The sequence below is a fragment of the Cucurbita pepo genome, chromosome LG14 (genome assembly GCF_002806865.2).
Source record: "Cucurbita pepo subsp. pepo cultivar mu-cu-16 chromosome LG14, ASM280686v2, whole genome shotgun sequence".
Classification (NCBI taxonomy): Eukaryota; Viridiplantae; Streptophyta; class Magnoliopsida; order Cucurbitales; family Cucurbitaceae; genus Cucurbita; species Cucurbita pepo.
Window position 1 is genome coordinate 2,397,293 of NC_036651.1, and position 25,242 is coordinate 2,422,534.

Consider the following 25,242-nt stretch of genomic DNA (forward strand, 5'->3'; position numbering starts at 1 on the left):
GGTAGTTCGTAATGGGCCAAAGTTAGTCCGTGACTGGTGATGTGTAACGGACCAAAACTGACAATATCTTTTAGTCCGTAAGTAGTTAAAAGAGACAATATCTACCTAAGGGGTCAAAACAGACAATATCTACTAATAGTAGGGCTNATAAAAAAAAAAAAAAAAAAAAAAAATACATAAACACTAAAATAATTAGAATTGAAATGATAAAAAGAAGAAAAAATATAAAAGGCGCGTTTGGTTCAGAAGACGCATCCGTTTCAACGATTTGTCCTATTTTATTTTCCAGTTGGAGGGCGGGGGAGGGAAGGCGCTAGAAGAAAGGGAGGGAAAATAACGAAAATAAGAAGACGAATAAGCTATGCGATTTCGCTGGTGGCGCTGCCGGCGGCGACACTCTGGTAGTAGAGGTACCGGACCATCGGCCTCTAATGCTCTGCACAAACCTAGCCAGGAAGAAGAAGGTCGTTAATGGCCTTGCAATTGCAAATGAGTTGGCAACCGAGTTTACTGAGTCAGAAGCGCCGGAACGGCCCCCCACTCGGTCTTAAAAACCTAGGCAATACCTGCTACCTCAACAGCGTTCTTCAGTGTCTCACTTATACCCCTCCCCTCGCCAATTTCTGCCTCCGGAACCAACACTCCTCTCTCTGTAAGTATTCTTCGTTTTTCTCGCTTCAATTTGATTCCGCTTTCAGCCCTAATTTATGTCTCTCTCTGTATGTGGTTCCTGCGTTTCGTTTTTCTGTTTCAGGTGATTCGGCTTCCTCCGACAACGAGCGAAAGCGCGAATGTCCATTTTGCATTTTGGAGAGGCGGATAGTGAGGTCTTTGAGTTTGGATCTCACCTTAGATTCGCCTCTCAAGATCCAGAACTGTCTCAGGATCTTCGCCGAGCATTTTCGCTTGGGCCGTCAGGAGGACGCCCACGAGTTCCTTCGTTATGTCATCGACGCTTGCCACAACACCTGCCTCCGCTTGAAGAAGCTGCGTCGAAATGGAAATGGCAACTACAACGGTGGAGGTGCGAGTGGAAGCTCCACGGTGGTGAAGGAAATTTTCGGGGGTGCCTTGCAGAGCCAGGTGAAGTGTTTATCTTGTGGAAACGACTCCAATAAGATTGACGAGATAATGGATATTAGTCTTGATGTTTTGCATAGTAGTTCTCTTAAAGAGGCATTGCACAAGTTCTTTCAACTGGAAGTTTTAGATGGCAATAATAAGTACAAGTGTGACAAGTAAGCTTTTATTTTGTCCTGTATATATCCATCCATCTTCTTTCTCTTCTGGTTTTGGAATTGTCTTTTGCTCGGGTCTGATTCGGTGAGACTGTGTTTGCTTTGTAGCTGTAAGAAGTTGGTGGTGGCGAGGAAGCAGATGTCAATACTCCAACCACCTAACATTCTTGTCATCCAATTGAAGGTTTTCTGTCCTAACCTTTGATTTATTGTTTCTTTTCCCTGTTCAATTCACTGTTGTTTGTTCAAGTTCGTAGTGTTGCTGCTTTCATGTAAAGGCGTTGTTCTTGGATGGGTTTGGCAGAGATTTGATGGCATATTTGGGGGTAAGATTGACAAGGCTATTGCGTGTGACGAGAGTTTGCAGCTTTCAAATTTCATGTGCAAAGGAAGTCAGGTCCGTGTCTAACAAAAAATGACGTTGCTGAAATGCTTATTTATTAAGATTGCTTGTATATTTGAGCCATGCACGTAAACATGTCCGTTGATCTAAATAAATATTATGAAGTACATAAACGTCTAAAATTTATTTAGAGTACGATTTTACTGTAAAATTTTATGGGACTTTCTACCTAAATCCACGCCGAATGATGAATGATGAATGATGATTGTCCGTATATTAAAGGTAGGATTTCTCTATAAGTTGCTTGGAGGATTTGCAATGATTTTCTTTAACATCTGGGAGGGACCAAATACCAATTGTCTTTTCTTCTAGCTGATTGTAGGTTTCAGCTAGAGTTCTAGACTAAATGCTGCATAATGCAATTTTCAGTGTTAAATTCTGAATTCCTTCTTCATCTAGCCTTAGCTTCTTTGTACAACCGTCTTCTTATTGGAATGTACACCATAAGCCTCTTTGTACAAATGTCTTCTACTGTGATGTCCTTAATTTTTTGGTCCATAGCTCTTTTGCATGCTTCATTTATGCTATTGGCTGTAACTTCCATTTAGTCCTTTTATGGGGTGGTTTTTATAATTCTCTTTTGTGATATTTTATTGAAGTTGATTTCTTAAATCATGTTGCAGGATCCACGTCCAGAGTACAAGCTCTTTGGTACCATAGTGCATTCAGGCTTCTCCGCAGAATCTGGACATTATTATGCATACATCAAGGTAATTGTTGTTGGCAATACTCATCTGAAGCCTACTAAATTTATAACAATATCTGATCCTCACGAATTTTTCTGTATTTTCTTAGCAGGATGCATCAGGTAGATGGTATTGCTGCAATGACTCATTTGTTACAGTTTCAACTCTGCAGGAGGTTTTGTCAGAAAAGGTTTATATTCTCTTTTTCTCTCGTACGAATCAAAGGCCAGTAACTACTAGCACAAATCTTGCTTCCAATGGTGTAAAATCTCATCAATGTAATGGCAGTGATGGATTCAAAATGTCAAAACCTTCTGTTGTAACTAAAACGGCACAGACAAGATCCCATGTTGAGCAATCTTCTCGGAAGGAACTTTCAAGTTCATTTAAGGTAGATAAACCAACTTCCAGTCCACAAGGAAAGTCGTATATGAATGGACATACTAATTCCATGCAATCTCCTTCCACCATTAATGGAAAGATTGTTCTTGAGAAGGATGAATCCATCAAGGAGAATGAGAAAGAGAATATAAACTCGTTGCCTCTGGAAAATGGTGCAAGACATATATCTTCTCTCGGGAATGGAAATATCAGGAAAAATCATGAAGTTCATTGTGATGTCCCTGAGAAGGAACATAAATCTGTGTTAATGAATGGTAATGTAAATGGTGAGAGTATGGGAATGAAAGCAGATAAACATGACCAGTTTAATGGTAAATCTATGAATATCAAGATCACTGCAGGAAGAGGGTCTGATCATGATGAAATTGATAATACAGTCAACTGCCCCTCTGAGATCAAAAGGGCCAAAAGAAGATCAGACTTATGTATCTTGTCTCAACAGGATTCTCAATCTCAGGGAAGAGTTGAAGAACTTAAACAAAAGTACGTTAATTTCCTTGACAATATTTCTCCGTTGAATTCACTGAAGTATTGTAGTTTCATTTTATGATCTTTGGAAGATTAAGATGAAAGGAAATTTTCTTCTGTTCTGACTATATTTCTCTTGTTGACCTACACACACAGTAAGGTCGCCAAAGCTGTTAGTCTTAATTGTTAAGGTTTAGATTCACTTAATTGTTATTATAGACCACTTAAAACAAGTTATGCATGTGATGCAGGGTTGGTACGTATTATTTTCTGTATGACAGTTTGTGCAATTACTTTTTCTTTTGTGCATTTCCTTTTAGCTGTATTAACTATTGCATGCCTTTTCTTTTTCTGTTTTTGTTTGGCACTACTCTTACTGTGTGTTTGGATTGGCTTCCTACGTGATTTGGAGGGCCAGAAGTGTTTTTTTTGTTTAAATCTAGAGTGTTGGATAATAAATAAAAATCATTTTTGAAATAATCAAATTAGTTTACAATTTTCTACCGAAGCACTTAAAGTTGATTATATAAAAAGTTATTGATTGGACATCACTCTAGAATCACTTTATGGTAATAAAACATTTGTAACTACACAACTTGTGATTAAAATTACTTTTAAGAAATTTAACAGAACATACCGGGATTCGAATTAAAACCAATTTTATGTAACATGTTTTAAAATGATTGTCGTAGAAATAAGTGTTTAAATTAGGTATGCCAAACTCACCCTTACCAGTTGTATTATCTGACTATAAGGCTACTGATATCCCTCTGTAGTTTATTTCTTTTATGCTTTACTTCTATCAAGTTGTTTTGGTCTCTGATACATTTTTGTGTCTATATTCAGTCTCAAGAATGAAACTTCCTCAGTTTTAAGATCATGCGGTTGGTCAGAGGAGGTCTTCAGTTGCATGCGAACAAGGAAGAGATTATGTTTAAGAGAAACTGGCAGGACACCAAGTAGGAATGACTTAAAGTACGTATTACTTTCTAAGTGTACAAACAACTTCATATTCTAGTCAACTGGGTTGCTTGATGAATTATTATTTGAAATCAACATTCCTTTTCGGAAGAAAGCTCGTCATTGGTTTTGGCTGACCTATTCTATTATGAAACTTGTGATGTGTCCTAACAGGTTGTAAATTTCCCAAACCTGGATTGTGAAATCCTTCTTGATAAGCTGTATCAGTGTTTGTAAATTTAGAAACAGGGGAACTATTTTTATTTGTAATGGTATTATAATTGGCATGAAGAACTCTACCTGTGTATGTAGTAATCTAAGAAGCAAGCACGATCACTTCAACTTGGGGAACATGTCAGTGTCTAACACTTGTCAGACGCGTGTTGGACACATTAATCCCAATAGAGATTTGGGCACTGGTTAAACAAATTAAACACATATCAAACACTTGTGAACATTTGAGGTACATAGAAATGCATAAGCCAGTATTGATTTTGAATTGTCTTTTCATTAAGATGTTAAATCATTTAGAAAAAGTGATTCAGTGGTCTGGATCTATCTGGAGTAGTTTGATAGAGAACAATGGATCACATGCATAAGCATGGTAAATTAAAACGATTTTTTAGTTTGAGAATTATTGGAATATTTATTAAGAAATAAGGCCTTACCACATCCTATAATTTTAGAATTTAACATGCCACAAGTCTCTGTCATTTCACGTTCGTGTTTGTGCTTCTAGGAAGTTGTAATAATGTTTTACATTTGAAGTTAACGGTAGCTTTTTGGTTATGCTGTTATTAGGTTTTTTTTCTCTGTTCATGGCTCTTTTTCCAGTGTATGTGGGTCGAACTCATTCGTTTATCATTAATGCATTGGTGATGATCAAACTCCAGTTAATTGAGATTTTATTCATTTTTTTATTTAAGTAGATGGCTGCTTTCTTTGTTGTGTAACTATGTAGATTTTGTATTGGTATTTTGTTGAATATGAGTTCGTTGCTCGGGTTCTGTTCTTATTTTATTGACTATTTTGTTTTATACACGTGATATGTTTAGGACTTGCTTTCATATTTTAATTGCAATATGTTCCAGTCTTCATCTGGGAATATATTTTATTCCAAAATTTTAATTCATAATTTCGTTTAGTTTTAAATTGTTTACCTTGCAGTTAACTACCTTTTTCTATAATTGAGCTGAATATTTTTTGGATTGCAGTCCTATAGATATAGTCTATAAATGTATGTTCAATTTTTATTGTCACCAAAAGAAAAGATATATTGTGAATTTTTTCTTATTTCAACTATGCCGTTCATTAACGATGTCACAATGCTGGTAAACAATTCTTGTTTCAAGTGCTGATGCTAAGGTTCTCTGTATCTGGATGCCCATGTGGTGCATTCCCATTTTCCGTTCCTTTTTCTAATGGAGAATTATGACTTTGTAGTTGGAGATATCTCCAGAAGATTGAATCGTGCCTTCTTTTTCCCATCTTTTGAGGTCTCTTAATTCCATTTGCCTGGGTTGGTAGAGTTCTTTTTTATTGCTTTTATTACTTAACTTAGGGTTGGCTGGTTGGGTATAGGATGTTAAAATGTTTCACGTAAATACTTGCTTTGCGTGAACTATCTAATAAATAATCACCATCATTGCTTGATTGGGGCATACTCATTTTAATTTTAGCAATACTTTCAGGCTTACGCCCCTCCTGTCCTCTACTTGACTTGGTATTTTGGGTACAATACAATAGTTAGAACTTCATCTCAATCTTCTTAGTGGTTTTATTATTTTCGCGTTTACCCCAGTCATAAGCATGCATGCAGTTCACTCACTATGGAGTTTTCCTTAATTCCCCGTCTTAATATATTGTAACTTGTGGACTCACATGCAATGCAGGATATTGCTGATTGCGGATGCCAGAAAGAAGTTTATTTCACGGATACCAGAACCTCTAAAAGAGGACCTTATCAAAAAACTTAAACTGTTTAGCCATGAAAAGTAACCTCGGTGGGTCTCCTCTTTTTATGCGGTAGCTGTGCTGAGAAGAAACCTTATCCTGGTTCTTGAGATGGCGTCACAATCTTTAGAACAAAATTCATTCTGTTTTGATGGGAATGGAATGTCTTGATGGTGATATATGAAGAATATGTCCAATGCTTTGTTCAAGCAAGCATTGGCGTCTTCGGGAATTTGTCCTTCATCATTCTCAATCCGCTGCAGTGGATTTCCATTTCTTTTGAAAAGTTGGGATCGCTGATGCGCACGCTTGAAATTTCTTTATTTCTCGAAGCTGCACAACTGGCGGCAGTCATCGCCGAGAAGAAAGTTCAGGAATTCTATTCGATTTGTATAATGTCCTTTTTGGTAGGATTTTTGGCTTTCAGTCATTATGTCGTGGATGCATTACGAATTTTCTTTCAAGGAATACAGGAAAACTGCGGGAGCGAAACATATCTATGCTTTCATTGAGTTTGCATTTTTACCAAGCAAGTGTTTGCTTTTGAGCTATCTATTACACCGTACATTTGATCTTGTACCTGACTCTGCGATAAAATGATATGGTAGGCTCTTATTGCAGCCTACAGTTGGAAATATTTCAGGCGACACTGCTTTCAAAGGGTTCGATCGTATTTGATCTAGTTCACTCTCATGTATCTCTTTTGGTTTCTTTAATGCTTTTCAGTTTTACTTACTTTGCACTATGTACAATTCAGAGTTTTGTGGCTGATTGATATTATTTTGCAAAAAACTAACTTTCAGTTATTTTTTTGTAGTATCTGGAAGTCATTCCGGATGGAGCCGTTCTGTTTTCAAATGCTGTTTCTTTCCTTAAACTTGTTTGGATTATTATTACAACTTGAAAACATGATAATGGGAGAATGTCGTTGATTGTTTTAGGAAAGTAGAAGGCGGGCAGCTTGACTCAGTCGATGATGTGCATCGAAGACAGTGTTATGTTAATCGATATAAGGATTTTGAGACGTGTTCTTTTCTCAAAAATTATTTATAATAATCTCACTTCTAATTTCTAATTTAAGATGAGGTAGATCACTTTGCTCTATCTCTAATTTGACCATAGCTCAAGTGTCTGTGTCCATTACCACTCTTTATTGTTGTTGAATATACTCATTTTGAATGTGATTCCATTTATTGAGTTGTATTATTTCCTTCTATGCACCACATATATATATATATATACTTGTGGGTATCTGACTTCATAGGAATCTGTCGCCTAATCCAGCTACCCAGAAGTGCAGGAGGTTGCAGTTGCTGCCTGCTTATCTAACTTGTGGGTATCTATGTGCCATTCCTGGTTTGAAATTTTTTTTTATAGAAAATCTCGAGACAAATATCATTTGTTAAGAAACCGTCTTCTATTTTATATTATGAAATTGAAATTGATTCTTTTACGTCCTTGTGTACCAAATAAAGCATCAAGTGAGTGAAGGTGTCATTTCTTAAAATTTGTTCTTTTTTATGCAGATGGGGATTCATTATTGACTGATCTGGAAGCTACCCACTCTAAAGAATGGACTAAGATACGAATATAAAATGGTACGGGACCTTTATTTATTTACTTTTATACATAAACAACATTCCATTAAAAGAAACATAAATGAATACACAAGCCCTTGAAGAGAAGCGTGGCTAAGGAAAGGGGCTGATAGTCATGTGTAGTAGTAGATATGTAGGTGGTCAAGTCTAGTTCACAATTACTTGTTATTTAATTGATAGAAGATGGATAGTTTGAAAATAGATGGGAGTTGACTGATTGAAGACCTTGGCTAGTGGCCTCACCTATCGGGTATTAATAATCTAAATGGCAAGTCTTCTAATGGAGTAGGCTCTTGATTCTTGATTGGTTGCTTAGTCTAATATGGTAGTAGGTTAGAGAACCATTATGTTAGGATAGATGATTTGAATGAGGTGTAGTTTTGCATGTCACTGGGAAATGGACTTGTCTTGCATGTGTGTGTGAGCGAGAGAGAAAGAGGTTAGGTTTGCCATATATATGCCATGTGAGAGACACGTCTTAGCCTTGAAGGATGCAAAACTACTTGCCATGTGAGAGAGACAAGAGACAAGTCTTAGCATTGGAGGATTCAATGTACTTTTGAATTATTTAATAACTATTTCATTTTTGAAAAATTGTGATAATTTCTTTACCATAGTTTTCATCTTTGTAAGAAATCATTTGAATTTTTAAGAACTTTGTGCTTTTTTGATTTGTGCTTTTTCGATGAATGTTTTTTTTTTTTTTTAAAGTTTATATAGGTACTATTTAGAACTATTGGTTTTTCAAGCTAAATTTTGGAATTTAAATAATGTAGGTCATGTGAACACAATTCATTATGATTCCCTCACTGCAGACCTCATAATAATTTTAATTTTCTTGAATGGTAAGCCTTTTTTCTTTATTCATTTATTTTTTAAAAAGAAAATTGATTATAAAAGCCGCTTTCAATATCAACAAAAGTCTGCAAATCAAAACAGACTGCAAAGTTATTTTATATAAATTAGTATATCTCCAAATTAGCACTTTATTTAGTTTGACGTCATTAATGACGTTGTTACGTCAGCAATGACTACTTTCCTAACCCTCTTGAAGGTTCTACTTTTCTCTTTGTATCCATTTCACGCCAGCAATGACGTCATATTATTTATTGTTTTTCCTTTCCATGAAAAATCTTTTCGAGTCAAGCCAACCCCTTTGAAAAATAGGTATTATACGCATTTTCTTCTTTTACAAATGGCATATTCTCATTTTGTTTGACAATTATGGGATTCCCAAATTTGATTTTGTTTATTACGTTTTTCAATTATTACTTTTATTTCTTTTCATACAAAGATTTATACCTCAAACATCATTCATTTTATTCAACAATCATAAAATTAATTAGGCTTTTTTTTATTTTTTATTTTTATTTTTCTAATCTAGTATTTAAACTGATCTTTTGTATTTTTGTTAATTTAACCTCTTTAATGAAAGTATTTAAATTTAGAACCCTCGAGGTCTTTCTTTTTTCATTGTTTATTTTTTTAATAGAAGTATTGAAATTTGAAACCTCGAGATCTTTCTTTTTGCTTCCTTCTTCCTATAAAATGGATCCATTCTTAGTCCCAAACTCAAAAACTCTTCTTTCTTCTTCATTAACAATTTCAAGTTTCATCCCATTTGACAACAATGGCGGACGAAGTGAAACTGCTGGATTTCTGGCCGAGTATGTTCGGGATGCGAGTTAGAATAGCCCTGGCCGAGAAGGGCGTAGCGTATGAATACATGGAACAAGATCTGAGGAACAAGAGCCCTTTGCTGTTGCAGATGAACCCAGTTTACAAGAAGATCCCTGTTCTTGTCCATAATGGAAGACCCATTTGTGAATCTTCCATTATCGTTCAGTACATCGATGAAGTTTGGAAGGACAAAGCGCCTCTCCTGTCGTCTGATCCTTATCAGAGGGCTCAGGCCAGATTCTGGGTGGATTTCATCGACAAGAAGGTAACTTTATTTCTTTTCGCCCTCCCCTTTTTATGATATTGTCCAAGTACAAGTTTTAGTCATCTTGCTTTTAGTTTGTCCAAAAAGCGTGATGGAGATGTATTCCTGTGTTTCCTTTTTGGTTTCTCAGAAGTCATCTCACCCAATAATGTTTCCCTCCCTCGAACAAATTACAGTGCCTTTTTTTTTTTCAGGACTATGAGCTCTCGGACCGTCTCTTTTTAGTCGAGGCTATAACTCTTTTTTCTATAGAGCCTTCGAATAAAGTCGACACTTAAGTCAAGTCACTTTTGACCTGTCTTTCTTTAGTCGAGGCTTAACTCTTTTCTCTAGAGCCTTCGAGTAAACTACCTCCTTTATTCAACATTTGAGTCATTTTTGACTATATCTTCGAAGCTATCAACTTTTTTGTTTGACATTTAAGGATTCTATTGACATGGTTTATATTAAAACTACGACTCTACAAAATAATATGATATTGTCGACTTTAAGCATAAGTTTTCATGACTTTACTTTTAATTTTTCCGAAAAGCCTCATATGAACGAAAAAACTGTAATGAAAAACTTGCAGCTTTATGATGCTGGGAGGAAGGTATGGGCCGGGAAGGGAGAAGAGGTGGAGGCAGGGAAGAAGGAGCTGATTGGAGTTCTGAAGCAGCTGGAAGAGGTTCTTGGGGAGAAGGGTTTCTTCGGAGGGGAGCGTTTGGGGTTTGTAGACATTGCTTTGATTGGATTCCACAGTTGGTTTTATAGCTATGAGGCGTTTGGTAAGTTGAGCATCGAGGCTGAGTGTCCCAAGATAATGGGTTGGGCGAAGAGATGCTTGGAGAAGGAGAGTGTTTCCAAGTCCTTGCCTGACTCCAAGAAGGTCTATGACTTTGCGGTTCAAATGAAGAAAGCACTTGGCCTTGAATGAACAATCTGCTGTTCCTCCTCTCCGATAAAGGGCATGGCCCCGCTTTTAGTTCTAAATAAAACTCTACCTTTTCCGATTTCCTGTACTGTATTAGGTTACTACATGCATGTGTTCTGATTTGTGTTAAAGCTATTTGAAAGTATTTGTTATAGACTTATGAGGCCCGAGTGTATATTAGTTCTCTACATACAGTTCATGCACGTGCGTACAATCCCACAAATAAATTAGTTCTAAGGAAGGAATGTGATAATCAAGAAAACACAGTCAAGTTGACCGACCTCTTTCAAGAAGATTCAACCAAGACTAATATTCGAGTTCTGTTCATTGAGTTTGCATCTTTACCAAGCAAGTTTGATCTTGTACCTGACTCTGCGATAAAATGATATGGTAGGCTCTTATTGCAGCCTACAGTTGAAATATTACAGGCGACACTGCTTTGAAAGGGTTTGGTCGTATTTGGTCTAGTTCACTGTCATGTATCTCTTTTGGTTTCTTTAATGCTTTTCAGTTTTACTTCTTACTTTGCACTTTGTACAATTCAGAGTTTTGTGGCTGATCGATATTATTTTGCGAAAACTAACTTTCAGTCACTTTTTTTTGTAGTATCTGGAAGTCATTCCGGATGGAGCTGTTCTGTTTTCAAATGCTGTTTCTTTTGTTAAACTTGTTTGGAACATTATTACAACTTGAAACATGATAATGGGAGAATGTCGTTGATTGTTTTAGGAAAGTAGAAGGCGGGCAGCTTGACTCAGTTGATGATGTGCATCGAAGACAGTCTTATGTTAATTGATATAAGGATTTTGAGACGTGTTCTTTTCTCAAAAATTATTTATGATAATCTCACTTCTTGATTTAAGATGAGTTAGATCACTAATTTGACCATAGCTCAAGTGTCTATTGACACTCTTTAATGTCAGTTGAATATATTCATTGTGAGGGTGATTTCATTTACCGAGTTGTGATATTTCATTCTATGCACTTTTATATATATATATATATATATATATATATAGTTTCTGACTTCGTAGGAATCGGTCGCCTAATTCAGCTACCTAGAAGTGTAACTTATCTGACTTGTGGGTATCTATGTGTTGTTCCTTGTTTGAAACTTTTTTTTATAGAAAATCTCGAGACAAATATCATTTGTTAAGGAACCGTCTTCTATTTCATATTATGAAATTGAAAATGATTCTCTTACGTCTTAAAATTTGTTCTATTTTATGCAGACGGGGATTCATTATTGACTGATCTGGAAGCTGCTCACTCTAAGGAATGGACTAAGATACGTAAAATGGTACGGGACTTTTATTTATTTACTTTTATGCATAAACAACATGAATAGACACGCCCTTGAAGAGAAGCAGGGCTAAGGAAAGGGGCTGATAATCATGTGTAGTAGTAGATATGTATGTGGTCAAGTGTAGTTCACAATTACTTGTTAGTTAATTGATAGAAGATGGATAGTTTGAAAATAGATGGGAGTTGCCTGATTGAGGACCTTGGCTAGTGGCCTCACCCATCGGGTATTAACAATCTAAATGGTAAGTCTTCTAATGGAGTAGGCTCTTGATTCTTGATTGGTTGCTTAGTCTAATATGGTAGTAGGTTAGAGAACCATTATGTTAGGATAGATGATTTGAATGAGGTGTAGTTTTGCATGTCATAGGGAAATGGGCTTGTCTTGCATGTGTGTGTGTGAGAGAGGAAGAGGTTAGGTTTGCCATATATATGCCATGTGAGAGACAAGTCTTAGCCTTTAAGGATGCAAAACTACTTGCTATGTGAGAGAGACAAGAGACAAGTCTTAGCCTTGAAAATTCCAAGTACTTTTGAATATTTTATACCTATTTGATTTTTGAAAAATGTGATAATTTCTTTACTATAGTTATAGTTTTAATTTTGGTTAGAAATCATCTGAATTTTTTTCTTTATTAGAAATTATTTAAAATATTCATCTGAATTTTCTATTTGGGTTAGAAATCATTTAAAGTATTTATTTTTGTTCGAAATTATTTTAAAGTATTTATTTTTTTTTTAGTTTAATTTATATAGGCACTATTTAGAATTAATGGTTTTTCGAGCTAAATTTTAAAATTGAAATAAGGTAGGGCAAATTTGGTAACTATTTGACTTAGTTTTTAAAAATTTGTTTTTACTTTTTGTAGTTTACTTTTTGAAATTTCTTTTTTTACAAATGGCATATTCTCATTTTGTTTGACAATTATGGGATACCCAAATTTGATTTTGTTTATTACGTTTTTCAACTATTACTTTTATTTCTTTTTCAATTAGAGATTTCTACCTCAAACATCATTCATTTTTTTCAACAATCATAGACTTAATAACGTTATTTTATTTTTTATTTTTTTGTATTTTTGTTAACTTAACTGAGAATGTTTGCATATTCTAACTGGTGTGAAAGTTATTTTATTTATAATCAAATAAATTACAAGAAAATGGAAACAGTAATAAATAGAAAGAACAATATAGAGAAAGACACCTATGCTAAGAAGGCAAATATCTAGATATTTGCGTATAATAAAATATCAGATATGATATATATGGGAAACTATAATTTAGTACTAAATCACCTCCCTCCTCGCAAGTTGAGCGTCAGATTTGAATGAACGTAAAGCTTGAATCTGAAAAGTTCAAAAAGAGGTCGAGAAACACTTTTCGTGAAGATGTCAACAACCTGGTTTGGAGGAGGCGTAGGAAAACACTTTCTTGTCCATCAAAAATTGTAGAGGGATCGCTGCTTAGCGGCGATGCTGCCTTGGCTTCGGCGAGAATGTCTAACCCATGAAGAGGGATCGTCGCTCAGCGACGATGTTGTCTTGGCTCTGGTAAGAATATGTCTAACCCAAGAAGTAGAAGGGGAAACTAGAGCAAGGGACAAAGACAATGTTGAAGTCGGAAGAGGACAGTGCAGCGCCCAGATTCCAAAGGTAAATCTCTGCAAAAGTTCGATAGGTTTAAGTTAGGGTTTATGTTAAGGATGAAGGAAAGATTGGGAAGAAAATGAAAGAGACTATTGGTTGAGGGAAAATCGATTGTGTTGGAAAATGTGAGGTTGTATGTACATAGTATAGCGAAGGGTGATTTGAAGATCAAAAGGGTGGAGTCGAAGAGCAATCAATCAGCTTTGCATGTGGCAGCCATGGAGACTGCCCCTGCGGCTCAAAGCCAGCAGGGATGGTGGAGAAGAAGATGAGTAGGTATTTGGAAGCCATTGAAAATAAAGGATCAGGGTTGCTAAACCGAAAGAGTTCTAATACTATGAGAATGTTTCCATAATCCACCACATCTAAATGGTGTGAAAGTTATTTTATTTATAATCAAATAAACTACAAAGATATGGAAAGAGTAATAAATAGAAAGAACAATATAAGAAAGACACTTATACTAAGAATGTAAACATCCCGATATTTACGTATAATAAAATATCAAACATGATGATGTACATGATAAACTATAATTTAGTCACGTGATAAACTATAATTTAGTCTATTGAAATTTAGAACGGTGGAGCCCATTCTTTTTCCTGGTCTATTTTTTAATAAAAGTATGGAAATTTGATTGTCACTTGTTTGTTTTTCCTTTTTGTGTTGTAGCCTCTCTTTTTCCAATTTTCCAATGTTTCCAATGTGTCCTATGTTTCCTTGTTCCTTATAAAATGGATCCATTCTTAGTTCCAAACTCAAAACTCTTCTTTCTTCTTCATTAACAATTTCAAGTTTCTTCCCATTTGACAACAATGGCGGACGAAGTGAAACTGCTGGATTTCTGGCCGAGCATGTTCGGGATACGAGTTAGAATAGCCCTGGCCGAGAAGGGCGTAGCGTATGAATACATGGAACAAGATCTGAGGAACAAGAGCCCTTTGCTTCTGCAGATGAACCCAATTCACAAGAAGATCCCTGTTCTTGTCCATAATGGAACACCCATTTGTGAATCTTCCATTATCCTTCACTACATCGATGAAGTTTGGAAGGACAAAGCTCCTCTCCTCCCCTCTGATCCTTATCAGAGGGCTCAGGCCAGATTCTGGGTGGATTTCATCGACAAGAAGGTAACTTTATTCGACATTTTAGGATTCTATTGACATGGTTCTGATATCATATTAGGAACTACGACTCTCCACAATGATAGAATATTGTTTTGAGCATAAACTTTCGTGATTTTACTTTTAATTTTTCTAAAAAGCCTCATATGAATGAGAAACTTGCAGCTTTGTGATGCGGGGAGGAAGGTATGGGGCGGGAAGGGAGAAGAGGCGGAGGCAGGGATGAAGGAGCTGATTGGAGTTCTGAAGCAGCTGGAAGAGGTTCTAGGGGAGAAGGGTTTCTTCGGAGGGGAGCGTTTGGGGTTTGTAGACATTGCTTTGATTGGATTCTACAGTTGGTTTTATAGCTATGAGGTGTTTGGTAAGTTGAGCATAGAGGCCGAGTGTCCCAAGATAATGGGTTGGGCGAAGAGATGCTTGGAGAAGGAGAGTGTTTCCAAGTCCTTGCCTGACTCCAAGAAGGTCTATGACTGCGCGGTTCAAATGAAGAAAGCACATGGCCTTGAATGAACAAATCTGCTGTTCCTCCTCTCCAATAAAGGGCATGACCCTGCTTTTAGTTCTTGAAATAAAGGCCATGCATGTGTTTTGATTTGTGTTATAAAAGCTATTTCAAAGAGTATTTGTTATATAGAGTTATGAGTGTATATTAGTTCATGCAGGTGCGCTACCATCTCGCCTCTCGGCATCACTATGGGTTTGTGGCCGAGTTGCTTGATGCGCCCCTACAGTTGGTTGGGCAAGGGAGTCATGGGCCTGCTTTGTCAAAACATAGCTACGGGAGGTACATGTTTAGGTTCGCCTTCTTGTGTCGTTTCCTTTTTCAATTCATGGGTGATCTCACCATCCGTGGGATCTCACAATGTGCCAAGCGTACGGTTCTACTTTTTCACATTTTTTAAGCATGTGGCGTCGTGATCTTGACACGCTCACGACCAGTCTTAAAGAGAATCAATCCCCATATATATTTCTCGTCTCGAATTTGTGGCTTCATTGTACCTTAAGCGAGGTTTGTCTTCGCCAACCGAACATCGCTTGTGCGCAATCCAAGATTGTTCGATCATACGCTGCTTGCGTGTACATGTTCAATCGTCTACTTGCCTCTACACTAGGCCAAGTCATTCGACTTGACCTTGCCTTTACTCAAGGCCAAGGTCTTTCAATGTAACATTGCATCTCATCTTGTCATCTTGGTTCCCAATTGATAGGGCCCATATGTCTTGACACCATCCCGAGTCTCGAGGTGATGTAGGCCATCACAACTCACTTAGCCATGTCATTGAGAATGGATCCACTCATTGGGACATCTCAACATTCATCTATTCGAATTCTATTGAGGCGTTGGCCCTCCCATGCTATGCCATGTCATTTACGGATACCACTCTGGATGATAGGGTGCATATATCAACCTTCGACATGCAGGCTGGGCGCAATACCTACACACATCTGAGTCGCCAGGTAGTGTCCATGAAAAATCAATTTCAAAGAAAGTCGTTTGGGACACTCGTCTTGACATGCGCGCCTTCATTGGGACACACGCATCTGCCACATGGTATCCCACTTAGGCCACAGGGCCCAAGGGTGATGGAGAGTTGACATCATGCCTTCCCTATAGTACATTTTGAGTCGTTTTTAATACTTCACGCATAAACGTGATTTTGGCGAATGTTCATACGGTGTCATGAAGTGTCCGTTTGACGTCTGATTGACACCAAATTTGGCGAGTGTTCATCTTTCATATGAACGGACTTAGCTCTAGAACCGCATGCTCAAATTCCTTTCAAACCTCGACTTTCGAGATTAAGGTCCGAGACCATACCCGACCCTTTAACAAGCCTATCTTTGCTACTCTTGTCTATTTGATGTTTCTATCTTGCTTATGTCTCGACTTGTCTTCAATATCCACTATGTGTGGTGTGTTAGATGAGGCATCATCCTCCTTGGTCGCATCATGGCACTTGTCTAGGCCCTCACGTGGTCAAATGCACGCCATTTGAGGGTTGTCACTTCTCTTGTCGCAACGTGAGGGTCACAACCTACTCTTTTCATAATTAGGTTATCACACCCAGCGTTCTCGCTGGCTCTCCAACCAATGTAGGATCTCACAATCTATCTCCTTGAGGGTCAACGTCCTCGCTATCACACCACCCAATGTTCGGCGATGATACCATTTGTAACACCTCAAACTCACCGTTAACAGATATTATCCGTTTTGACTACTTATGTATCGCCGTCAATTTCATGATTTTAAAATGCGTCTGCTAGGAAGAGGTTTCTACACGTTCTTATAAGACATGCTTCGTTCCCCTCTCCAATTCACGTGCGATTTCACAATTTATAGGATCTCATCTCTCCATTAGTTAAACTGAGCCGAAGATGGAAATTACATTGAAGCATCTAATTTTATTTTAAATATTCAATATCATTTTTTAAATTTAAAATAATAATAAATAAATAAATAAATAATGGTCCCTCCTCCACTGCCAAAGGACAACTTTAGGAAGGAAAAGATGTGATGTTAAAAGGAGGTGCCATTAATTAACAATTGTCCTCTAATACGGTGCCGTATCGTCGCTGCCAACTCTCTTCTCCACTTTTTTGTTGGTCCAATAAATTTCATAACTTTTCAAAAAATACATCAAAAATCAAATTCAAATTCAAATTCAAATTCAAATTTTCCTCATTTTCTGAATTATTTATTCAAAATATTGTTAAAAATCCTCATAATTTAAGTGATTGAAAATTAATTTTAAAATTTCAACAAAAAAAAAAACATTAAACTATTTTTTTTTAAAGACATGTTTATCTTTATTTAAAATCTTTTAAAACGATGTGAAACGCGAAAATACGAAATCGTCAAAATATTATACTAATAAGATATGAATAGGACGTGACATTCGAATGCTTAGCCAAAAAAGCTCGTCATTCCCCACACGCCAACTCGCCAATTTAAAGCACATTGTCCTCTTCATTTCACTTACAACACCACTTGCAACGCCATCAACCAAGAACCTCTACTCTATAAATACCAAATTGTTCGTATATTTTCGTGTCAATCTCCTACCTCTTCTACTCCTCTTTCACCATTTTTCTGTCCCAAATATTTTTTTCAATGGGCAAAGAAACTAAATTTCGAGCTGCAAGGATGACCATGGAAGTGGTTCCACGTCTCATCCTTGCTATGACCAAACGTCGATCCATATCAGTGCTCGATACCATTTTCGAGAACGAAGTTCACTTGGAAGACGTTAAAGATCAAGTCGTTTCATCTCAAATCTGCACCGATTACTATAGTCGAAGAAAATGAAAACGTCAATTTGAATTACAAAATTGACGAGAGTATTCATCGTCCGAGTTTCATTTATGTATTTTTCGAGAAAGAATAAGAAAGATTAGGGAAAAAACACATTGTAGTGTATATGATGAGGTTGTTTCCTTTTGTCTTTTTTTTTTCCATTTATTTTGGAGAAAATTGCAGCCAATCATATTTCAGTGTTGGGAGTAATTTTCTGAGATTGTATTTTTGATTTATTATTACTTTCTATTTTATTTTCCTTTTTAATTCTATATTATTATTTTTTGCCACATTATTAAAAAACCTAAAATAAAATAAAATAAAATAAAATAAATAAAAAGTATAAATTTTATTTTTTGTGTATGAATATACAGTGTTACAATAAAATTAAAACAAAATCGTACAAAAATAATTTTAAAAAAATAAAATAAAAAACTATTTTTTTTTTTTTTTTTTTTTTCAGTTTTGAATTTAATCCGTCTAATATTTAGAGCTATAACTATAATAATTGTTATTGGTATGAGATTTACTGGCATTTCCATTTTTAAATAAACCATTGCTGAGCTTCCTCCAGTTCCACCATCCCCGCCGCCGCATGCGGTGGCTGACTCCAGTCACGTGGCTCACGTGGGATCTGGCTTTTCTCATCAGCCCATACACCTCCGGCGCCCGATACGTTCTGATCAACGGCCACTTTATCCCGTCAAAGAACGGATGCCGTTTGATCTCCGTCGCCCCTTTTCCGGAACCCAACCGTCTCGCTGGATCCTTCACCAGCAGCCTCTCTACCAGATCTCTCGCCTCCGCCATCCCCTCTTCCTCCACCGCCGCCCGGAACTTCACCGCCTCCGACGATGCTATGTTCCTTAATGTACCCTCTTTGTTCACTCCCTTAAACGGCGTCGTTCCGTGTAGCAGCTCGTAAACAAACACCCCAAACGCCCACCAGTCAACGCCGTTGCCGTGACCACCGCCGGTCACCAACTCTGGCGCTAAGTACTCATGAGTCCCCACGCACGATTTAGAAAACGCTGTCGTCGGCTCCGCCACAAACTCCCCGACAATCTCCTGCGATTCCGCTGCCGCCGTCCTCCACCCAAAGCAGCTAGTACTCTGTGGTCCCGGTTGAGTCCACGTATGAAAAGTGGGGACCACTTCGGACTTAAAACATAAGTCGAAATCAGAGAGCATGACGTGTCCATCCTCACGCAAAAGAACGTTCTCAGGCTTGAGATCGCGGTACACGATCCCAAGCGCGTGAAGGTACTCGAGCGCCACCAGAACCTCGGCAGCGAAGAATCTAGCCGCCGCGACGGAGAAGCGATAATTAGGCTGTTTGCGGAGGAGAGAGTGAAGGTCGCCGGCGGGGCAGTAGTCAATAAGGAGGCACGTGTAGTGAGAGACGTCGAGACGCGCGTAGAGAGTGGGAAGAAAAGGGTGATTCAGAGAAGCGAGAATCTCGGATTCCGTTTGGACCTGCAACAGCTTCTTGTTACTGAGTGCGTCCTTATCAACGACCTTGAGGGCGAAACTGGCATGATCGTTGTCTCTCAAATGGCAGAGGAAGACGCGGCCGAGGTTGCCGGTGCCGAGGTGGCGGACGAGTTTCAGGTGGCGGAGGTGGAGATGGCCGTCGGATGAGAGTGCAGTGGCGGCTTTGATAGCGGACCAGTGAGGGTCAGAGTGGTGGTGGGGACGGTGGTTAACAGCGGCTGCGGCGGCGGCAGCGGCGGCGAGGCGAGATTCATTAAAACTGAGAGTTAGGCTGCTCCTGGCAAGGCTGGTGCGGGCGCTGGAGGAGGCGAAGGTGCGATCGGTGGTGGTGGAAGTGAAGCTGAAATCGAGATCTGAATCGGGAGGGAAGAAGGAGTAATCGTCCTCCATTGATGATGGTAAATGAAATTGAGTAGTTTTGAACGTAATGGCTTAGTGATGAAGGCCTATGTATATATATATATAGGGAGGGGACAGAGGAAGACGAAAAGGAGTGGAAGGAGTGGGGCCTGTGACGCCATTAAAGAACCTGTCTCTGTTTGGTTGACCTAATTGTAAACTGAGAGGGAAAGAAGAGAAGGGGTTATTTTCTATTGTTTGGTTGACTTCTACTGCCATACACCTTTCTTCCCTCATTTAAATATTAAATTATAAGTTAGTCTTTTATGAGGCTTATGGAGATTTAGCTTAATCCAAGGTATGAACACAGAATATAATCTCCGTTTTCGTCCCAATTTTTCTAAATATCAATTGTAATAGCCTGAGTCTCAGCTAGCGGTTGTCGTCTTTGAGCTTTCCTCTCAAGTTCCCCTCAAGGTTTTTCGTTCTACTCTCCAACTAATGTGGGATCTCGCAATCCACTCCTCTTCAAGAACTAATGTGTGGGATCTCACAATCCACTCCTCTTCAAGAACTAATGTGTGGGATCTCACAATCCACCCCTCTTCAGGAACTAATGTGTGGGATCTCACGATCCACTCCTCTTCAAGAACTAATGTGTGGGATCTCACGATCCACTCCTCTTCAAGAACTAATGTGGGATCTCACAATCCACTCCTCCTCAAGGCCCAGTGTCCTAGCTAACATTCATTCCCTTCTCCAATTGATGTGGGACCCCCGATCTATCCCCCTTTCGAGCCTAACATCTTTGTTGGCACACCGCCTCGTGTCCATCCCCTTCAAGGCTCAACCCACTCATTGACACATTGGTTGGTGTTGGACTTGATACCATTTGTAAAAGCTCAAACCATTGCTAGCCGATATTGTCATTTTTGGACATTTCATTCCACCTTTGTCTTGAGATTTTGAAAATTGGTCTGTTAAAGAGAGATTTTCACGTTCTTATAAATAATGTTTCATTCTCGTGTCTAGATAAAATTAAAATAATTTTTTTTTCTGAAAAAAAAAAAAAAGAAACTACGAAGAATGGGTGAGGGGTTGGGAAGAATTGAAGGAACCTGACAATGGCTTTTAATGACAATAAGCTGCGTATTGGAGTGTGTGATATTTAATTAAATATTAACTTAAATATTACTATTATTTTTTATTATTTTGGGATAATTTCTACGAGTCGGCCGGTCCGCCCGCCGCCCGGCCCTTTTCAATTCGGATTATATGAATTTTAATTAATATCCTTAATTTTATTTTAAGAATTCAAAATTATTTTTATTATTAATACCATTAACTTTAAAAGATAAAAAAATATATATATATTCTTAAAAATTTAAGGGTAGCCTTCCAATTTGGCTCCAAAATAGAATAATTAAAAAACATAAAACAAAAACAAAATAAAATAATAAAAATTAAAAATTAAAAATATAAATCTAATGTCTGTATCTTACTTGGAGATTAAAATAAAGTATTAATTAAAATAATAAAAATAATGGTGGAAGAAGGAGTAATCGTCCTCCATTGATGATGGTAAATGAAATTGAGTAGTTTTGAACGTAATGGCTTAGTGATGAAGGCCTATGTATATATATATATAGGGAGGGGACAGAGGAAGACGAAAAGGAGTGGAAGGAGTGGGGCCTGTGACGCCATTAAAGAACCTGTCTCTGTTTGGTTGACCTAATTGTAAACTGAGAGGGAAAGAAGAGAAGGGGTTATTTTCTATTGTTTGGTTGACTTCTACTGCCATACACCTTTCTTCCCTCATTTAAATATTAAATTATAAGTTAGTCTTTTATGAGGCTTATGGAGATTTAGCTTAATCCAAGGTATGAACACAGAATATAATCTCCGTTTTCGTCCCAATTTTTCTAAATATCAATTGTAATAGCCTGAGTCTCAGCTAGCGGTTGTCGTCTTTGAGCTTTCCTCTCAAGTTCCCCTCAAGGTTTTTCGTTCTACTCTCCAACTAATGTGGGATCTCGCAATCCACTCCTCTTCAAGAACTAATGTGTGGGATCTCACAATCCACTCCTCTTCAAGAACTAATGTGTGGGATCTCACAATCCACCCCTCTTCAGGAACTAATGTGTGGGATCTCACGATCCACTCCTCTTCAAGAACTAATGTGTGGGATCTCACGATCCACTCCTCTTCAAGAACTAATGTGGGATCTCACAATCCACTCCTCCTCAAGGCCCAGTGTCCTAGCTAACATTCATTCCCTTCTCCAATTGATGTGGGACCCCCGATCTATCCCCCTTTCGAGCCTAACATCTTTGTTGGCACACCGCCTCGTGTCCATCCCCTTCAAGGCTCAACCCACTCATTGACACATTGGTTGGTGTTGGACTTGATACCATTTGTAAAAGCTCAAACCATTGCTAGCCGATATTGTCATTTTTGGACATTTCATTCCACCTTTGTCTTGAGATTTTGAAAATTGGTCTGTTAAAGAGAGATTTTCACGTTCTTATAAATAATGTTTCATTCTCGTGTCTAGATAAAATTAAAATAATTTTTTTTTCTGAAAAAAAAAAAAAAGAAACTACGAAGAATGGGTAAGGGGTTGGGAAGAATTGAAGGAACCTGACAATGGCTTTTAATGACAATAAGCTGCGTATTGGAGTGTGTGATATTTAATTAAATATTAACTTAAATATTACTATTATTTTTTATTATTTTGGGATAATTTCTACGAGTCGGCCGGTCCGCCCGCCGCCCGGCCCTTTTCAATTCGGATTATATGAATTTTAATTAATATCCTTAATTTTATTTTAAGAATTCAAAATTATTTTTATTATTAATACCATTAACTTTAAAAGATAAAAAAATATATATATATTCTTAAAAATTTAAGGGTAGCCTTCCAATTTGGCTCCAAAATAGAATAATTAAAAAACATAAAACAAAAACAAAATAAAATAATAAAAATTAAAAATTAAAAATATAAATCTAATGTCTGTATCTTACTTGGAGATTAAAATAAAGTATTAATTAAAATAATAAAAATAATGGGATGAAAAATGGAAAACAAGTAATGGGGCCATGTGATGGGCCAACACGGCCCATTGATAAGGGCCCACGTGGAAATGAACAGAATGCTGTCTGCCACGTGGTCAACACCGGCCCTACATTGCCGCCTTCCTCCACTTCCATAATTCAATTAGTTGGCCTCACGATTCTATTTATTTTAATTAATTATATATTATTTTCCCTCAAACCCAGTTATGTATGTTGCAACACTAATATATTTCTCAATTTTCTTTATTTAAATTCAATTCAATGAAAATAATTATAAATTATGAAAATAAGATTAAAAAAGTCCAAGTTTAAATTTATAAATTATTAGTTTGAAATTTCATTAATATATTTCTAAATTTTAAGATTATATATATATAATTTTTTTTTACGCTTGAAATAGATAATATTATATACCTGTTAAATTAATTTTTTTTATATAAAAATTTAATATATATATATATATATATATATATATGTTACTTTAAAAAAATTTGTATAAATCGAAATATTATCTTTTCTTAATCGTGGTTTGTAGACCCGTTGGAAAATACTAGTTTAAATGGAGAATGAGGGAGAGCGTGGATTTTTTTTTTTTTTTTTTGTTAGTTAAACTGGATCGGGACGAAGTTTATATTCCCTATCCACCCCCAACCCCGCCTATATGTATATATATATACTGAAATAAATAAAAATATTGAATTTTAAGTTTTTAAAAATTGTGGAGAATAATATATTATATTCACTGTTTATAAAATATTATTGAATTTATAAAAATATTTTATACTATTTTTTAATATAAATAATATTAAAAAATAAAAATTATCTATTAATAAAATAATTTTAAATAATATATATAAATTGTGACTTATAATGATATAGGTGGAGTGTGTTATAACTCAAAAATAGATAATAAAATTAATTAAGGAAATAATTTATGAATCATTTCTTGAACCTACTTTTAATTATTAATTGAAGCTATTAATATGGCAATAATTAAAATAAAATATTTGTCTCTATTAAGCTCATGGAACCTTTTTTATTTATATTTACAACTTTAATTATGAATTAATTCCAAGTTGTTATTAGAAAAAAATAAATAAATAAAAAAAGTCACATGGCAAGGTCACGTGCCACCAGGCTGGGTGTGATAAATACGTATTTTATTATTATTTTAAAGTAAATCTAAAACATTAGAGGTTTGACATGTGTTTTGTTCGTGTCCCTGACTCCCACCCAATTAGCAGCTCCATCTAATAAGTCAATTTAATTAAATAAATAAACAAATTATTTATAATATGAAAATTAATTTTTTAATTTCAATCTTTATTTGTATCATTATGCTCTTTAATTGCCTCTTCTAACCTTAAATTCAATTATATTTATTTTTTATAATTAAATATGTAACCGCTTAAGCTAACCAACCGTTAACAAATATTGTCCACTTTGGTCTGTTACGTGTTGTCGTCTATTAGGGAGAGGTTTCTACCCCCTTAAATGTTTGTTCCCCTCTTGAGCCAACATGAGATCTCACAATCCACTTTCCTTACGGGTCAACGTCTTCGCTGGCACACTGTTTAGTGTTTGTGTAACAATTTAAGCCCACCGCTAGTAGATATTATCTGCTTTGGCCTATTACGTACGTCATCAACCTCACGATTTTAAAACACAGTATTAGGGAGAGTACCTTGATAAGAAATGTTTCATTATATTCTCCAACAGATGTGAGATCTCACAATCCACCCCACTAGAGCTTAGAGTCATTGCTAGCGGTGGACTTGTGTTGTTACAAATAGTATCAGAATTCGATATGGTGACGTGTCAGCGAGGACGCTAAGCCCTCAAGGGGTAGATTGTGAGATCTCACATCGGTTGGAGAGGAGAACAAAACATTTCTTATAAATGTGTGGAAATCTCTTCCTAACAGACGTATTTTAAAGCAGACAATATCTGCTAGTGGTGGGTTTGGAGTATTACAAAATAATTCTCTAATTTCCCATTACAATTCATTTCGGAATAAAAAGGACAAAAATGTAAATCGAAAAAGAAATAAATAATATTTTAAAAAATAAAAAGATAAGGCGGCTCTATATAAATAAGCTTACTACTTGTTGTATATATACAAAAATAAAAAATATTAAAAAATGACCAATAAAGACAAGAAAATATGGCTTTTATTACCAAAGTATTTGATTAAAATAAAATTGAAGGAATAATATGATGGAAAAATTCCTTTTATTTTTTAAACTTAATTTCTTAATATTATTTAAGCATGTTTGGTTGGATTATCAATATTTTTCTTTAAAAAATAAGAATAATAAGAAAATCATCATTTTATTAATTAATTTAAAGTTGAGTGAAAATACAAAATTTTGATTGGACCATGAATTTTATTTAAATAATT

At 36.4% G+C, this 25,242-nt stretch overlaps 4 protein-coding genes across 7 annotated transcripts; 3 read left to right on the forward strand and 1 right to left on the reverse strand.

Moving 5' to 3' along the window:
* Positions 1-260: 260 nt before the first annotated feature.
* On the forward strand, positions 261-6,783 carry LOC111809915 (ubiquitin carboxyl-terminal hydrolase 25-like). 2 transcript variants are annotated; one of them, XM_023696386.1, is made up of 8 exons: positions 261-652; positions 755-1,238; positions 1,347-1,422; positions 1,489-1,635; positions 2,265-2,351; positions 2,440-3,212; positions 4,044-4,172; positions 6,050-6,783. In XM_023696386.1, exons 1-8 carry the CDS (start codon positions 472-474, stop codon positions 6,153-6,155), a joined length of 1,983 nt encoding a protein of 660 aa, XP_023552154.1. In that variant the 5' UTR covers positions 261-471; the 3' UTR covers positions 6,156-6,783. The 2 variants fall into 2 exon arrangements, with proteins under 2 accessions (XP_023552154.1, XP_023552155.1); XM_023696387.1 differs by having other exon boundaries at positions 1,543-1,635.
* Positions 6,784-7,640: 857 nt separating this feature from the next.
* LOC111809916 (probable glutathione S-transferase parC) lies at positions 7,641-10,754 on the forward strand. Of its 3 annotated transcripts, XM_023696389.1 has the most exons (4): positions 7,647-7,708; positions 8,485-8,553; positions 9,319-9,653; positions 10,225-10,754. In XM_023696389.1, the coding sequence occupies exons 3-4, from the start codon at positions 9,339-9,341 to the stop codon at positions 10,567-10,569; spliced, it is 660 nt and encodes a 219-aa protein (XP_023552157.1). In that variant the 5' UTR covers positions 7,647-7,708; positions 8,485-8,553; positions 9,319-9,338; the 3' UTR covers positions 10,570-10,754. The 3 variants fall into 3 exon arrangements, with proteins under 3 accessions (XP_023552158.1, XP_023552157.1, XP_023552156.1); XM_023696390.1 differs by lacking the exon at positions 8,485-8,553 and having other exon boundaries at positions 7,641-7,708; XM_023696388.1 differs by lacking the exons at positions 7,647-7,708; positions 8,485-8,553 and having other exon boundaries at positions 9,252-9,653.
* Positions 10,755-14,202: 3,448 nt separating this feature from the next.
* Positions 14,203-15,269, forward strand: LOC111809919 (probable glutathione S-transferase). Its single transcript, XM_023696391.1, has 2 exons — positions 14,203-14,644; positions 14,804-15,269. The coding sequence occupies exons 1-2, from the start codon at positions 14,330-14,332 to the stop codon at positions 15,146-15,148; spliced, it is 660 nt and encodes a 219-aa protein (XP_023552159.1). The 5' UTR covers positions 14,203-14,329; the 3' UTR covers positions 15,149-15,269.
* Positions 15,270-18,394: 3,125 nt separating this feature from the next.
* On the reverse strand, positions 18,395-21,612 carry LOC111810539 (serine/threonine-protein kinase WAG1-like). Its single transcript, XM_023697249.1, has 2 exons — positions 21,348-21,612; positions 18,395-19,825 (listed from the first exon to the last, which is right to left on the reverse strand). The coding sequence occupies exon 2, from the start codon at positions 19,815-19,817 to the stop codon at positions 18,414-18,416; it is 1,404 nt and encodes a 467-aa protein (XP_023553017.1). The 5' UTR covers positions 19,818-19,825; positions 21,348-21,612; the 3' UTR covers positions 18,395-18,413.
* Between the last annotated feature and the right edge of the window lie 3,630 nt (positions 21,613-25,242).

Excerpts from the sequence above, each read along its gene's own strand:
- LOC111809919 (XM_023696391.1), top strand. The coding sequence starts at position 14,330 with ATGGCGGACGAAGTGAAACTGCTGGATTTCTGGCCGAGCATGTTCGGG. Across the intron at positions 14,645-14,803 it reads TGGATTTCATCGACAAGAAG|CTTTGTGATGCGGGGAGGAA; the intron begins GTAACTTTATTC and ends AGAAACTTGCAG.
- LOC111810539 (XM_023697249.1), bottom strand. The coding sequence starts at position 19,817 with ATGGAGGACGATTACTCCTTCTTCCCTCCCGATTCAGATCTCGATTTC.
- LOC111809916 (XM_023696390.1), top strand. The coding sequence starts at position 9,339 with ATGGCGGACGAAGTGAAACTGCTGGATTTCTGGCCGAGTATGTTCGGG. Across the intron at positions 9,654-10,224 it reads TGGATTTCATCGACAAGAAG|CTTTATGATGCTGGGAGGAA; the intron begins GTAACTTTATTT and ends AAAAACTTGCAG.
- LOC111809915 (XM_023696386.1), top strand. The coding sequence starts at position 472 with ATGGCCTTGCAATTGCAAATGAGTTGGCAACCGAGTTTACTGAGTCAG. Across the intron at positions 1,239-1,346 it reads AATAAGTACAAGTGTGACAA|CTGTAAGAAGTTGGTGGTGG; the intron begins GTAAGCTTTTAT and ends TTTGCTTTGTAG. Across the intron at positions 1,423-1,488 it reads TTCTTGTCATCCAATTGAAG|TTCGTAGTGTTGCTGCTTTC; the intron begins GTTTTCTGTCCT and ends TGTTTGTTCAAG.